This window comes from Triplophysa dalaica, chromosome 14 (genome assembly GCF_015846415.1).
Source record: "Triplophysa dalaica isolate WHDGS20190420 chromosome 14, ASM1584641v1, whole genome shotgun sequence".
Classification (NCBI taxonomy): domain Eukaryota; kingdom Metazoa; phylum Chordata; class Actinopteri; order Cypriniformes; family Nemacheilidae; genus Triplophysa; species Triplophysa dalaica.
The window spans coordinates 11,528,519-11,541,114 of NC_079555.1; the positions used below are offsets into that span (position 1 = coordinate 11,528,519).

Below are 12,596 nucleotides of genomic sequence, written 5' to 3' on the forward strand. Positions count from 1 at the left end.
AACAGTCATGTGGAAATGAAGGCTCTCACAATATCAGATTTTAAGTTAAAAGTTTCTTGTGGTCAAAAGAATTAGCAATATTATCACAATATCTGTGGACATGTTTTCTGATGAATAACTAATGCTATCAGTCAAATGTATGTTGGATTTTTGTGTTTTCTCTTTTCTGGCCAATGAAACGCACTCAAAATAGGAATGTAAGGAGGCAGAAAGAGAGAGTTTGGAACCATTATGCTTCTTAAAGGGATTGTTCACCGAAAATCGCTGTCATCATTTACTCACCCTCTTGTCATTTTAAACCTGTATGACTTTGTTGCAGAACACAAAAGAAGATATTTGAAGAAAAGACAATGACTCGATTTTGTGTCCATACAATAGAATTTAATGGGTACCACTGTTGTTTGGTTTCCAGCATTCTTCAAAATACCTTCTTTGTGTTCTGCAGAAGAAAGAAAGTCATGTAGGTTTGAAATGACAAGAGGTTGAGTAAATGAGGACACAATTTACAGTAACAGTTTGAATTATTTATACAAATTATTGACAGTTTTATAATTTGTTTAGAATTATTGCACGGCTCGTTGGAATGCTTGATTCTGATTGGCCAGTTTCGACATTTGCTGTTTATATTCCCAGAGAACAACCTCTCAAAATTAATAACACACCTGGATACAGCAAATCATTTTGATGTTTTTTTCTGACAAATTAAATATAAATATGTGACCCTGGACTACAAAACCAGTTTTATGGGTCAATTTTTCGAAATTGAGATTTTTAGATCATCTGAAAGCTGAATAATTAAGCTGTCTATAAGCTTTCTAAGGAAAGGATTGCAGAGATACAGAAGTTTATAACTCTGGAATCTAAGGCTGCAAGAAAATCTAAACGTTAAGAAAATTGCCTTTAAAGTTGTCCATCAGAGGATCTGTCGCAGGCCATCCAATCACAAAAATAATATTTAGGGTAGGAAATTTACAAAATATATTCATGGAACATGATCTTTACTTAATATTCTAATGATTTTTGGCATAAAAGAAAAATCTATATTTTGACCCATACAATGTATTTTGTGCTTTTCCTAAAAATGTTCCCGTGCTACTTAAGACTGGTTTTGTGATCCAGGGTCACATAAATCTTTTAATATCATTTTTGAAATTATATTACAAATGATTAATCCAAATTGCCTATTTTTGACATTTGAAAGTCGTTTCTTACCTTAAAACTGAAAGTTAACGGCTTTACCTCGTGTAAGGTCTGCATTCGGTAATAATGATCTGTACATTATCCCTTACTTAACACAATATGGATAATCATTGCATTTATTTTCTTGGAGATTGTCAATACCTCTATATCGTGATCCCCTAGTAGAAATCATAAATGTTTTTGTACGTTGTTTTAAACTCCAAGATGTTCCACTTTCTAGAACTCCCTGGCTCGTAATTTCTACAATCTGCGTTTCCTGGCTCTTTTCATTGCCTTTGCCCTGAACTTCATTCTGCTCTTCTACAAGGTCAGTACGATTATTAGAAAAATGTCATAATGAAGCCCCTCTCCTAAACCTACCCCCACTGGCGTGGAAGCATTAGCCACCTTCACTCTTAAAAATAAAGGTGCTTCACAATGTCTTAGAAGAACCTTTTTTTGTCTAAATGATTCTGTAAAGAACCTTTAATATTCTAAGATTATGAAAAGATATAAAAGAGATGGTTCTTTAAAGAACCTTTGACTAAATCGCTCTTTGTGGAACCAAAGACGCTTCTTCCATGGCATCGCTGTAAAGAACCTTTTTATGGACCTTTATTTATAAGAGTGTTCTAAAGTAATTACGAATTCCCATGACATTAGGTTGGAAATGATGTTTGTTACCGTTACTCTATTCACCATGTAAGTGTCCGTAATGATCTGCGTGTCCTTTAGGTCGCTGAAGGCCCCCGTGGCGAGGACGAGTTGGAAGGTTCGGCTATGTATGAGGGTTCGGGTGTATTTGAAGGCTCTGGTGTGTTTGAAGGCTCTGGTGGAGAGGCTGAAGGTTCAGGTATTGAGGAGAACGGAGAGGAAGATGACGAAGAAGGATACGTCTATTTCTGCCTGGAGGAGAGCACCGGATATATGGAACCCGCAATGGCCTTCTTTTCTATATTACACTCCGTCATTGCCTTCCTTTGTATCATTGGCTACAACTGTCTGAAGGTGAGGAGTTCACTGTAGGGTGTCCATAAATTCACATTTTTGGATGAACTTAGGTTTAACCCAAAGTATTTTTACGTGTCCAGGTTCCTCTCGTCATCTTTAAGAGAGAAAAGGAACTGGCTCGCAAATTGGAGTTCGATGGTCTGTATGTGACCGAGCAGCCAGAGGATGATGATATCAAGGGCCAGTGGGACAGACTCGTCCTCAATACACAGTAAGAGAGAAACTACTGTACCGTACTGTATTAACATTTAAAGATATGTATTTTAAAATGTCATTCTCTTATCTTCTGCACAGGTCTTTCCCAAACAACTACTGGGACAAATTTGTGAAGAGAAAGGTCAGGACCAATCGTTGCTGTTTGAGGAATCTATAAGTCGCATCTATCGTTGTGTGAATGATTCAAGCATGTTGTGATAGTAAGTGGTGTTTCTGGTTTGTAGGTGCTAGATAAGTACGGTGACATCTACGGTAGAGAAAGAATCGCTGAGCTACTGGGAATGGATCTGGCGTCTCTCGATGTCAGCGCTATGATACACGGGAAGAAACCTCAGCCTGATACTTCGATGTTGACATGGTACTGACAGATACAATATACACAAGTTTATTCAAGCGTATAAGTTTATGCTATAAGTATGTGTCTTTTAAAGTTTAAAATAAGAAAGTATACTTGGAGTCTATTTTATGTTCTTCTCAAGAAGACTTTTCTGTCAAGATAGGTCAAGTGTACTTAAGTGTAAGTACTTGTGTAATTGTACTTAAAGTCTACTGAAGTATTCAAACTGTACTTGACTTGAGTATTGACTACCCTTAAGTATCAAAAGCGTGTGTGAATAATAGATTAAAGTATGTACTAAAGTATATACTTGCTAAAAATATATATATTCAAGTGTTACTTATATAAAAGTAAAAGTATATACTATACTAAAAAAGTATACAGTATAACAACTATGAATCTAGTAGATTACGGAGGGGAAAGAGTGTCATCTACTAAAAATGTGCTACATGTATGAAACTAGTTAACTATAAGTATACCTATTAGTTCATTTGTAGAAAAGTTGTGTTACTATTTTTACATTAAAGTATACTTAAAAATACACTTTAATAAACTAAAAAGTGGACTAATGTAGTCCCAAGTAACAATAAAAAAGTACACTTACAAGTATACAACAAGTTATACATTAGCACACTTAATATTCTTTCAAATAAACTTGACTTAAAAACATTATATAAATTGAACTGAAACATACTTCTTGTAAGGGCAATTATGATTACTATGAAAAGGAATGGAGATTCTCTTTGGTAATATGAACATAATTTTTTTATCTAAAGGTTGACATCTATCGACATCAAGTACCAGATCTGGAAATTCGGCGTCGTGTTCACTGATAACGTGAGTTTGGACTTGGTTTGCAATATTCTCAATAGCTTGAAAGTGTTGATATTAATCTGGATTGTGCTCTTTCTCAGACGTTCCTGTACTTGGTCTGGTATACGGTTATGTCCTTGCTCGGCCACTACAACAATTTCTTCTATGCCTGCCATCTGCTGGATATCGCCATGGGTGTTAAAACCCTGCGCACCATTCTGTCCTCTGTAACCCACAATGGCAAACAGGTACAGCGACTTTCTAGAAATCTCTTCTGATATTTGACTTGTAGTTAAGAAAGCAGTTGTCAATGCTGATGATGTTTGTGGTTTAGCTGTTGATGACAGTGGGTCTGCTGGCTGTGGTGGTCTACCTCTACACCGTGGTGGCCTTTAACTTCTTCCGCAAGTTCTACAACATGAGCGAGGATGAAGATGAACCGGATATGAAGTGTGATGACATGATGACTGTAAGCGCTACACATGTGTGTTTGCTACAGCTTCGCGTTTCCAACCTGTGCATCTAATGGCCCATCTTCTCTCTCTCAGTGTTATTTGTTTCACATGTATGTGGGTGTGCGAGCCGGTGGGGGTATAGGAGACGAGATCGAGGATCCGGCCGGGGACGACTACGAGCTTTATCGTGTGGTCTTTGACATCACCTTCTTCTTTTTCGTGATTGTCATTCTGCTGGCTATCATTCAGGGTGAGGAACAACTCAAGGTCCAGCTGGGGTGCTTAAAAGGATGTTGGTTTTGATGTGGTATAGGTCATGAATGATGTTTGCGTTGTGTGCAGGTCTGATTATTGATGCTTTCGGTGAGCTGAGAGATCAGCAGGAGCAGGTCAGAGAAGACATGGAGGTATGACCGCTCTCTCTGCATTCAAGCAAAATAATATTTTATTTAAAAGACTCGGATAAGAATACTCGGCCGACTTGTTCTTGATGTTAAGGGAATTGGATTAAACATTTTCTTGTGTTTTTATAGACTAAGTGCTTCATTTGTGGAATTGGAAGCGACTACTTTGACTCGACTCCGCACGGCTTTGAGACGCATACGATGGAAGAGCACAATTTAGCCAATTACATGTAAGTGGATTTTATACATTCAGGAGCACTGAGATAAAACTAATCTGTGTTCTCATTGTGAATCTCTCTGTCTCCTAAACTGCAGGTTCTTCCTGATGTATTTAATCAATAAAGATGAAACGGAGCACACAGGACAGGTCAATGTTGCTTTTATTTTTCTGTTATCATTTTCTTTCGTTACATCTAATACTATTGAAAATCAAAAGCTATAGAAATTGTGACAAAAATTGAATTGTTTACATTCATAATTTGTGAACAAAAATGTGAATTTTGAACACTTTATTAAAATGAATTTTTAATATTTCATTAGTTAAAATCATTTAAATTAAAAAAAAAAAATTGTCTCTCTTTATAGGAGTCGTATGTGTGGAAGATGTATCAGGAGAGATGTTGGGATTTCTTCCCCGCTGGTGACTGTTTCAGAAAGCAATATGAGGATCAGCTAAGCTAATTCTACATCCGGAAGAGCGTGCGTCTGTGTATGAGTATAAGTTCAGGAAAAGTGTGCAGAATAGCCGGAAGAAGGGATCACGAATGACCGAATGTAGCCTTGACTAAATTCATCACATCACACTGACTGCACAAACCCTCTTAAATAATGTAAAATCTTTAATTTCCCACTTGCGTTTGACTAAATGAGAGAGAAACAAGCAAACGCAGAAGTTTAAATTGTACATACACACTTTATGGCCTTCTCCAGAAAAGACTTCATAAATCAAATGAAGTCTAAATGAAACAACAACACCCCTGAACAAAGCCTTTCCTCTCCGTTTTGTCTGTGTCCATATGAATCTAAAAACATCTCAGTGCCTATTATTGAATCTTAACATCCAGTAAAACGAGGCTTGAAGTATGATGAGTTTATTGATAGTGTGTAGCAATCTTTTATGTGTACTAGCTGTTCATTACTTTTAATTGTAGCGTGTATAATATAGCTTTTGTTTATTTATTTGTGAATACCACAGAAAAATAGCCATACGAGTGGCAGCGACATATATGAAGCATTTCGACAAATATGAAGCCAGGTTTTTTCCTGGCACCTTGTGCCAACGTGAGAATATTTTGTGATAACTTGATATCATATTATTCTTAAAAGGATAAAAGAAGATAACAGAGGCCCAAGACATCTCTCGTGTCCTGATTTAAAATTCTCATAAATGTTATTCGTTAGTTGTCTGTCTGTCTGTGGTCTTGTGAGTCTGACTTTTTAAAAATGTGACATCATCTGTTTTGCACTCTAGAGTCTTATAATGGAACACTGTATCCATGCCAAACTTAACCACTTTCATGGTGTCCTGCTAGACAATAATGTATCGCAATATAGAGGTGGGGATAGTTCTTGGGTCAATCGTTTTCTCTCTAGACGTATAAGACAATGTCATTTACTCTGATTATGGGATGGAAACACTGTGGTTTTATGCACATGTGTTTCAGTATCATTACATGGGTTCTTCAAACGTGAGTGTGCGGAGAGCAACGTTGCTTTACTGTCATTTAAGATCTTGACAAGTAAATTATGCTGAATTGCTCACGTTGCAAATTTACTGTATCAACTTTAAAACATAGATGATATATTTTTGCCGGAGTTGTCTCTGATTAAGTTGCTCTGAATTGTAACAAGTGAGTATTTATTATGTCCTGTTTTGGAGAAAAACAGAAGAAAGGTCTCAAAAAATAGAAAAGGTGAAAAAGTTATGTTATAACTTATAGGTGTAAGAAAGACAACGTGTTTTGCCTTTAGATTTTTATGATTCTTTATGGCAAAATCTCATACTTTATTTTTCTGTCAAATGTAGAGGAAGTATATAGACGTAGGTCTCTGATATTTGTGCATCAGAAGTCTCCAGGCGACTGAAACATGAACACACAAACTCACATGTTGTGAAAGCACATGATGAGCGTGTGTTGAGGTCTTTTGGTGTGTTTTGCTCTGAGAGCTCACAGAGAGGAGAGATGTACTCCTCTCTTTAGATCTGACTGTGTATCAGCCTGAATGCTGCGTTTCAATGCACATTAAACAGATTACAATATTTTAAGAGCACTACTGTCTGAACTCTTTATTTTGGTGGCTAATAAATGATTGTGTGTTTTTAGCTTGTTAGTTCTCTTTAGTATGTCTGTATTGTTCTTATATACAGTACTATAAGGTCTTATGAGTAGTAATTTTGTTGACTTTATAGACAGGATATTAACTGTCAGAGTTAAGTTTTGTTCAGTTTTATTATATTTTTAGCTATTTTGTTATTTCCTTTTATCATTTTATTATGTATTTGTTTTATTATTAATATTGGAATTTGTTGAATGTATTTATTTTCATTTTATTTCATTTATTATTTTATTTACTTTTAGGTTATAATGTTACTGCCCCAACTTAATTAATTTAATTCAGTTTATCACTGAGGCAACATTTCAAAATTTTGTCCGGTAAAAAAAAATTCAAGAAAATTTTGGCTGATATTTTATTTTATTTTAATGGACAGAAATCTTTGAATAGTTTAAGTAAACTATTATCACTTTTAAGTGTCTTTAATACCAGTAGTTTCACACAAAACTACATGAATAATATGGATGTTTTTTACATTTGTATTGCAAACAAAGTCAAACCAGCCTTTAACCCACTGCTCATATGTCTCACATACCTTAAATGGGTGGAAGGGCTATTTCGTTTTTGGCAGGTGTTAATCTAATACAAATACTGCAATTATACAGCAGTTATTGCTCATGACACTTGCCAGGATACACCCATGTGTTTTATTCTCATTCTATTGAGTGTGATGAAAGCGATGCTGACCTGAATTACAGGATTTACTGTGTGTGTGTAATCCAGGCCATTCCTTCCTTACTGAGTAATCAGAAATGTGTTCAAATCTCTGCTCTCCTCATGTTTCAGCCTCATCATAATCATAGCCATAAAACTGATCTTTCTGATATGTGCTTTTATGACATCTGTGAGAACATTATTTACAGTAGATACAATATTAGTGCTATAAATATAATGTGATTTATGATATTACATTAATATTATTATAATAATAATAATTGTATTTTACCAGATGGTCCTTACAACACCATTTTCGTACTGTAGTAAGATATTTATATGAATGTGTTAATGCACATAAAGAAATGTCCATGGCACTCCCTCTGCTAATGAAAAACACATCCCTCACATATAGTGCACTCTTTGTCTGGGCTAAAGCAAATTTCATTCAGATAACAGTTTTTATGTAAACAGCGGTCAAACACAAAGTCTGATATGAGTGTTGAATGGTAGCCCAGCCCTACCATTAGACCAGTATAAACCCAAGCGTTTGGCTAGGCCCAGACTCTTTTCTCTTCTGTTCATCTCATCTTGAGTGAGAAATCGTACAGCCATCATGACTTTCGTTCCTCCACCAGGTTATCAGCCCATCTACAATCCTGTGAGTGATTTATTTTTATCTATCTTTTGCACGTCAAGCTTTTCATTAATGCTTAAGAACAAATCTAAGGTCATCGTGTTTATCGCCTGGCACTTTTGTAGTCAATCCCCTACCTCGGTCCGATCCGTGGAGGTCTTAGGCCGGAAATGTCAATTTACATCCAGGGAGCTGTTCCGGAGGGCATCACCAGGTAAATCAAAGTCAGACAGAATACAAAACCCTTTATTTGTTGTTATGGAACAGTTGTTTTATACTTTTGAAATGATATTCATACGCTGGCACGATCGATAACAACATGTCTTTTTAAATCCAACATCAACCTGGAGGAGATGGACAGCATGACTTTAAGAGCTTTCATAATAATGTGATGCTCTTTGGAGAAAAATATTTTGTTATTTCTTAGGTTAAGATAAAAGGCTTTCCTAATGTAATTTAAATGTTTATTTAAAAGAATGAATCCCTATTAAAAGGATAAAGGATTTATATTTTTATTTATGTGTTAACTACAGTAATATGACAGTTTTGGTTGTTTGAACCTGGAGTGATTAGCATTTTGGTGGCGAAGGGTAAATCATATCATGTTTTAGGGGCGTTGTCTCATACATGTATCTACACTACATTCACATGATGAAACACTTGTATAACACATTGGTTGACATTACGGCAAGAAATGGATTAGTATAATTGCCATTTGTTCCAGCCTTTCTCAATCCATCTCAAAAGCTTGTCAAACAAACGCCTGTGACGTTAATGTGCATGTTGGTGCTTGTATAAGGTTTTCTCTTCATATCTCTGGGAAGGGCAAGATGCTGATAGTATAAGCCTTCAAAGAAAAACCATTTGATGACATATCTGATATGAAAAAAATCACAGCCGTCAAAAGACTACGTTCTTGTTGTTGTACATGAATTAAGGTGGATCTTGTATAATTGCTGTACTTGCATTATTTTTAGATGTGATTTAGTTGAGTCAACAGTTAAGTGACACAACAGATGATGTTTGATTTCAAGGGATTAAAATGTGAAAAAAAAACATTAAAAATAAACGAATTAAACAAGTGTTTTTTTGGTTCTGCTTGCAGGTTTCACATAGATCTGCAGTGTGGTGAGTTTGAAGGCGCTGATGTGGCCTTCCATTTCAATCCGCGTTTTGATTTCTGGGACAAAGTGGTGTTCAACACTTTCCGAGAGGGTGTGTGGGAAGGGGAGGAGAAAATAAAAAAAATGCCCTTCAAAAGGGGGGAACATTTTGAGATGGTCATAGTGGTGAATTCTGAAGGCTATCAGGTGTGTGTTTGCATTTTAACAGCTAACTTTAGTTCTCTCTTTATCCTAATACATCAAAAGCGGTTTAGTTCTTGATACGTTCAAATGGTGCAACTCACCGCTTTCTGTCTCTGAAATGTCTGAAGGTCAATGTGAACGGGAAAGAGTTCTACTTTTACCAGCACAGAATCCCCGTTGAGAGAGTTTGTGTTCTGGGGATTGGTGGAGATGTGTTTATCCAGACTATCAATATCATCGGAGTAAGAAACGTCGTTTTTTACATAAAATAGTGATCCGGTTTTTCATAGTGGATGACAATAAATGTATGCTTAATAAGAAAGTCAACCTACATTTATGTTGTTCCACATCATACAGTACATAGAATATTCAATATTTACATTTTCATAAATGCATTAATGCAGTATGAGGTTCACATGACCCTGACGAAACATCATTTCAATAGCTACAAACTTAAAACCCCATATTTTCTTATTGTGGCCTTCTCTAGGGTTTCACAGGTGGAATGGGGGTGAGCATAGCATATGTACACATATTCACATTTATACTTTCAGAATAACTTTTAGATGAATTAACTTCGACTTGTTGCATCCACAGGGCGGTTTCCCAGCTGGAATGGGGGTGAGTAATACAGTAAATGAATCAAATAACTATATTGCAAAAAATATACAAATTATGTTTACATATTATATCTCTTTGTATAAATTGTAATGTTCTAAACCGTTCAGGGAAGTTATCCTGCAGGGGGGGTGAGTGCCTTGATAATGTTTCTTATACATATATTATATATATTAATTCAATGGAATTTTCTCAATATGCGTCTATTTATCTCTGCACCCTATTTAGGCGGGATACCCATCTGGAGGAATGGGGGTGAGTGGACGTGTTTGTTTTCACTCTAATGTAGTTTGAATTGATCTAATATACACCTTACCAAACACAGTATTTGACAACACAAGATCATTCTCCTTTTTTCACACAAGACATTGTGTTTAATGGCAGGGCGGAGGCATGGGTTATCCTGGAGAAAATCTACCGGTGAGGCTGAACAGTTTGTTTTCACAACATGAAGATATCACATCGGTCAATAGCATTTCAAATGAAAATAAATAATTATTCATTTCATTTAATGGTAGGTGATGGGAATGCAGCCAATCTACAACCCTGTGAGAAAGACATCATATATCCTATAAAGAGGTGTTATGTTGTACTGTTGCTTTTATTTAAATATATTTGTGTTTATTCACTCAATCAGACTGTTCCATATTCTAACATGATACCTGGAGGCATGTCAGGCAAGAGAACTATTGTAGTTAGAGGCATGGTGCCGTATGGAGCACAAAGGTATGTGTCATGCATTCATAGGAAGATTATTTGTCACACCTGTTTGTCAAATGAAGTTTTCACACCTCTGAACAGTTGGAGGTGGCGTGTTAATGTCTCCTTTGTGTTTTTGAAGGTTTGCCGTTAACTTCGTGGTTGGATTCTCTCGTGACATTGCTTTCCACCTGAACCCCAGGATCAGAGAGGGACTTGTGATCCGAAACAGTAGGATTGGAGGAATGTGGGGACAGGAGGAGATAGAGATCGGAATCAACCCGTTTATGGAGGGACAGTACTTTGATGTAAGGATATTACAGTAATTACGTATAATTATGGAATATACACACAGACGCACTAAATATACCAAATAAATCAGTCATAACCAATCTGTCTTTCTCTCTTTCTCAGTTATCCATTCGCTGTGGGCACCGAAGGTTCAAGATCTTTGTGAATGGGCAGCATTTGTGTAATTTCTTCCACCGGTTCGAGGCCTTTACTCAGGTGGATATGCTGGAGATTGAAGGAGATGTGCAAATTTCTTATATTCACTTCTGAGCACGAAACTCGGAATGAAGCAACAAATCTATAAAAGAAAAGCTACAGTTTGTGTGCTTATGGTGAATGGTGATAAATGTGAAATCTAATCTGTTAACAAATGAACGAAGTTCATAAGACACATAAAAGTAATTGTGTAAATGTTATGCAACCTTATAGACTAAATAAATGTTCTGAAAGTTGTTTAAAAACTGATTTATATTTGTCAAAGATGTAATTATACTAGTGTGTACATTTGGATTTTCCCTGAGATTTGTTTTATTTGGTGGATTAATCCTGTTGAAACCGAACGTACTGCGTTTATCTTCTGTGATTACAGTTTTTTTACATCATAACTTTTAAGTGACTTCCTTTCAAAATAACTTATCATGAAACAAAATGTTCTAGATACGATCAATCTGACAGCATAAGAAGCAAATGAGTGAGGCTTCGTTCTCATGGCTTTAAGCTTGTCGATCTCGAGTAGTTTCTTTGTTATTCATTTTTGATGCAAGCATCGCACAGTGGTTAAACATCAAGGCAAGCAAAATTGTTTGCAATTGTTGTGGTTTTTGCACAACCTCACAGCAAAAGCAGATTTCTCCAGCTCACATCCTGTACTTCTTTGTTTCTGTATCAATCCTTATTGAACTGTGCATCTCTGTAGACTTTGAGAGGCTTTAATGACATTACATTAGAATAACTTTGGCTAAACGTAGCACCATGCAATCATAAGATCTTTATACATGAAACAAAATGTTTCTTGCTGCGTTGGTGTCTGTATTGACATACTTATGTAATTGTGGCAAATGTTCCCCTTTATCATGTGGTCAGACTGTATGTGTATAATGCTCTAGTGCTCACAAAGGGTTCATTTAATGCTGTGTACGTTGCTCAATAAACGTCGTTTCACACTTTCAACACTGGAGGGAGACAAATATCGAGATGAACTACAAGAACTCATTTTAAATTTACCATCTTCATAAATACATTGACCTTTATCCCAGCTATAAAATCGTCGTGTTTTATAATATGCAATCACGATAAGTCAAAGTATCTCCAAATGACTACGTTTGTTTTAAAGATTTCCACGATTTAGCCTATATGATATTGAAATATTGCATTTCTATTAAATGTCGGAATCGGATTATTTAAAAAAAAGTTAGCAAATTACATATCTGACTATATGTTTTTCTTTTAAAAGGAGATATGAGTTGGATTAATATATAGATTTTTTAAATGTTGTGCTTTAGGTGAATCTGAGTAGCGTATAATATACTATTATTAGATAACATTATTATTATTATTATTTTACTTGTCATGTTACCCCATTAGAAACTGTGCATCAGATAGTTGTTATATTTGTTATTGCTTAACAGACAGATCAGTCAA

General features: G+C 35.8%; 2 protein-coding genes across 14 annotated transcripts in view; both read left to right on the top strand.

The window, feature by feature from the left end:
• Positions 1-6,681, top strand: part of ryr1b (ryanodine receptor 1b (skeletal)) — a 73,843-nt gene extending 67,162 nt beyond the window's left edge. For all 13 annotated transcript variants that reach the window (XM_056766300.1, XM_056766298.1, XM_056766301.1 and 10 more), the window contains 13 exons: positions 1,421-1,507; positions 1,915-2,187; positions 2,271-2,401; positions 2,485-2,527; positions 2,631-2,764; positions 3,520-3,580; positions 3,658-3,804; positions 3,891-4,025; positions 4,105-4,261; positions 4,354-4,418; positions 4,545-4,645; positions 4,731-4,782; positions 5,001-6,681. In XM_056766300.1, the coding sequence (XP_056622278.1) occupies positions 1,421-1,507; positions 1,915-2,187; positions 2,271-2,401; positions 2,485-2,527; positions 2,631-2,764; positions 3,520-3,580; positions 3,658-3,804; positions 3,891-4,025; positions 4,105-4,261; positions 4,354-4,418; positions 4,545-4,645; positions 4,731-4,782; positions 5,001-5,096 (1,482 nt within the window). In that variant the 3' untranslated portion in view covers positions 5,097-6,681. The remainder of the gene's footprint in view (positions 1-1,420; positions 1,508-1,914; positions 2,188-2,270; positions 2,402-2,484; positions 2,528-2,630; positions 2,765-3,519; positions 3,581-3,657; positions 3,805-3,890; positions 4,026-4,104; positions 4,262-4,353; positions 4,419-4,544; positions 4,646-4,730; positions 4,783-5,000) is intronic.
• A 1,338-nt stretch (positions 6,682-8,019) lies between these two features.
• Positions 8,020-12,014, top strand: LOC130435952 (galectin-4-like). The gene is made up of 10 exons (XM_056766850.1): positions 8,020-8,064; positions 8,166-8,254; positions 9,146-9,350; positions 9,476-9,589; positions 10,194-10,220; positions 10,350-10,385; positions 10,484-10,513; positions 10,603-10,691; positions 10,807-10,972; positions 11,079-12,014. The coding sequence occupies exons 1-10, from the start codon at positions 8,020-8,022 to the stop codon at positions 11,223-11,225; spliced, it is 948 nt and encodes a 315-aa protein (XP_056622828.1). The 3' UTR covers positions 11,226-12,014.
• Positions 12,015-12,596: the final 582 nt, after the last annotated feature.

Coding starts and splice junctions, on each gene's coding strand:
- LOC130435952 (XM_056766850.1), top strand. CDS start 8,020: ATGACTTTCGTTCCTCCACCAGGTTATCAGCCCATCTACAATCCT. Junction 9,590..10,193: donor AGACTATCAATATCATCGGA/GTAAGAAACGTC, acceptor CACCCTATTTAG/GCGGGATACCCATCTGGAGG. Junction 10,221..10,349: donor ACCCATCTGGAGGAATGGGG/GTGAGTGGACGT, acceptor GTTTAATGGCAG/GGCGGAGGCATGGGTTATCC.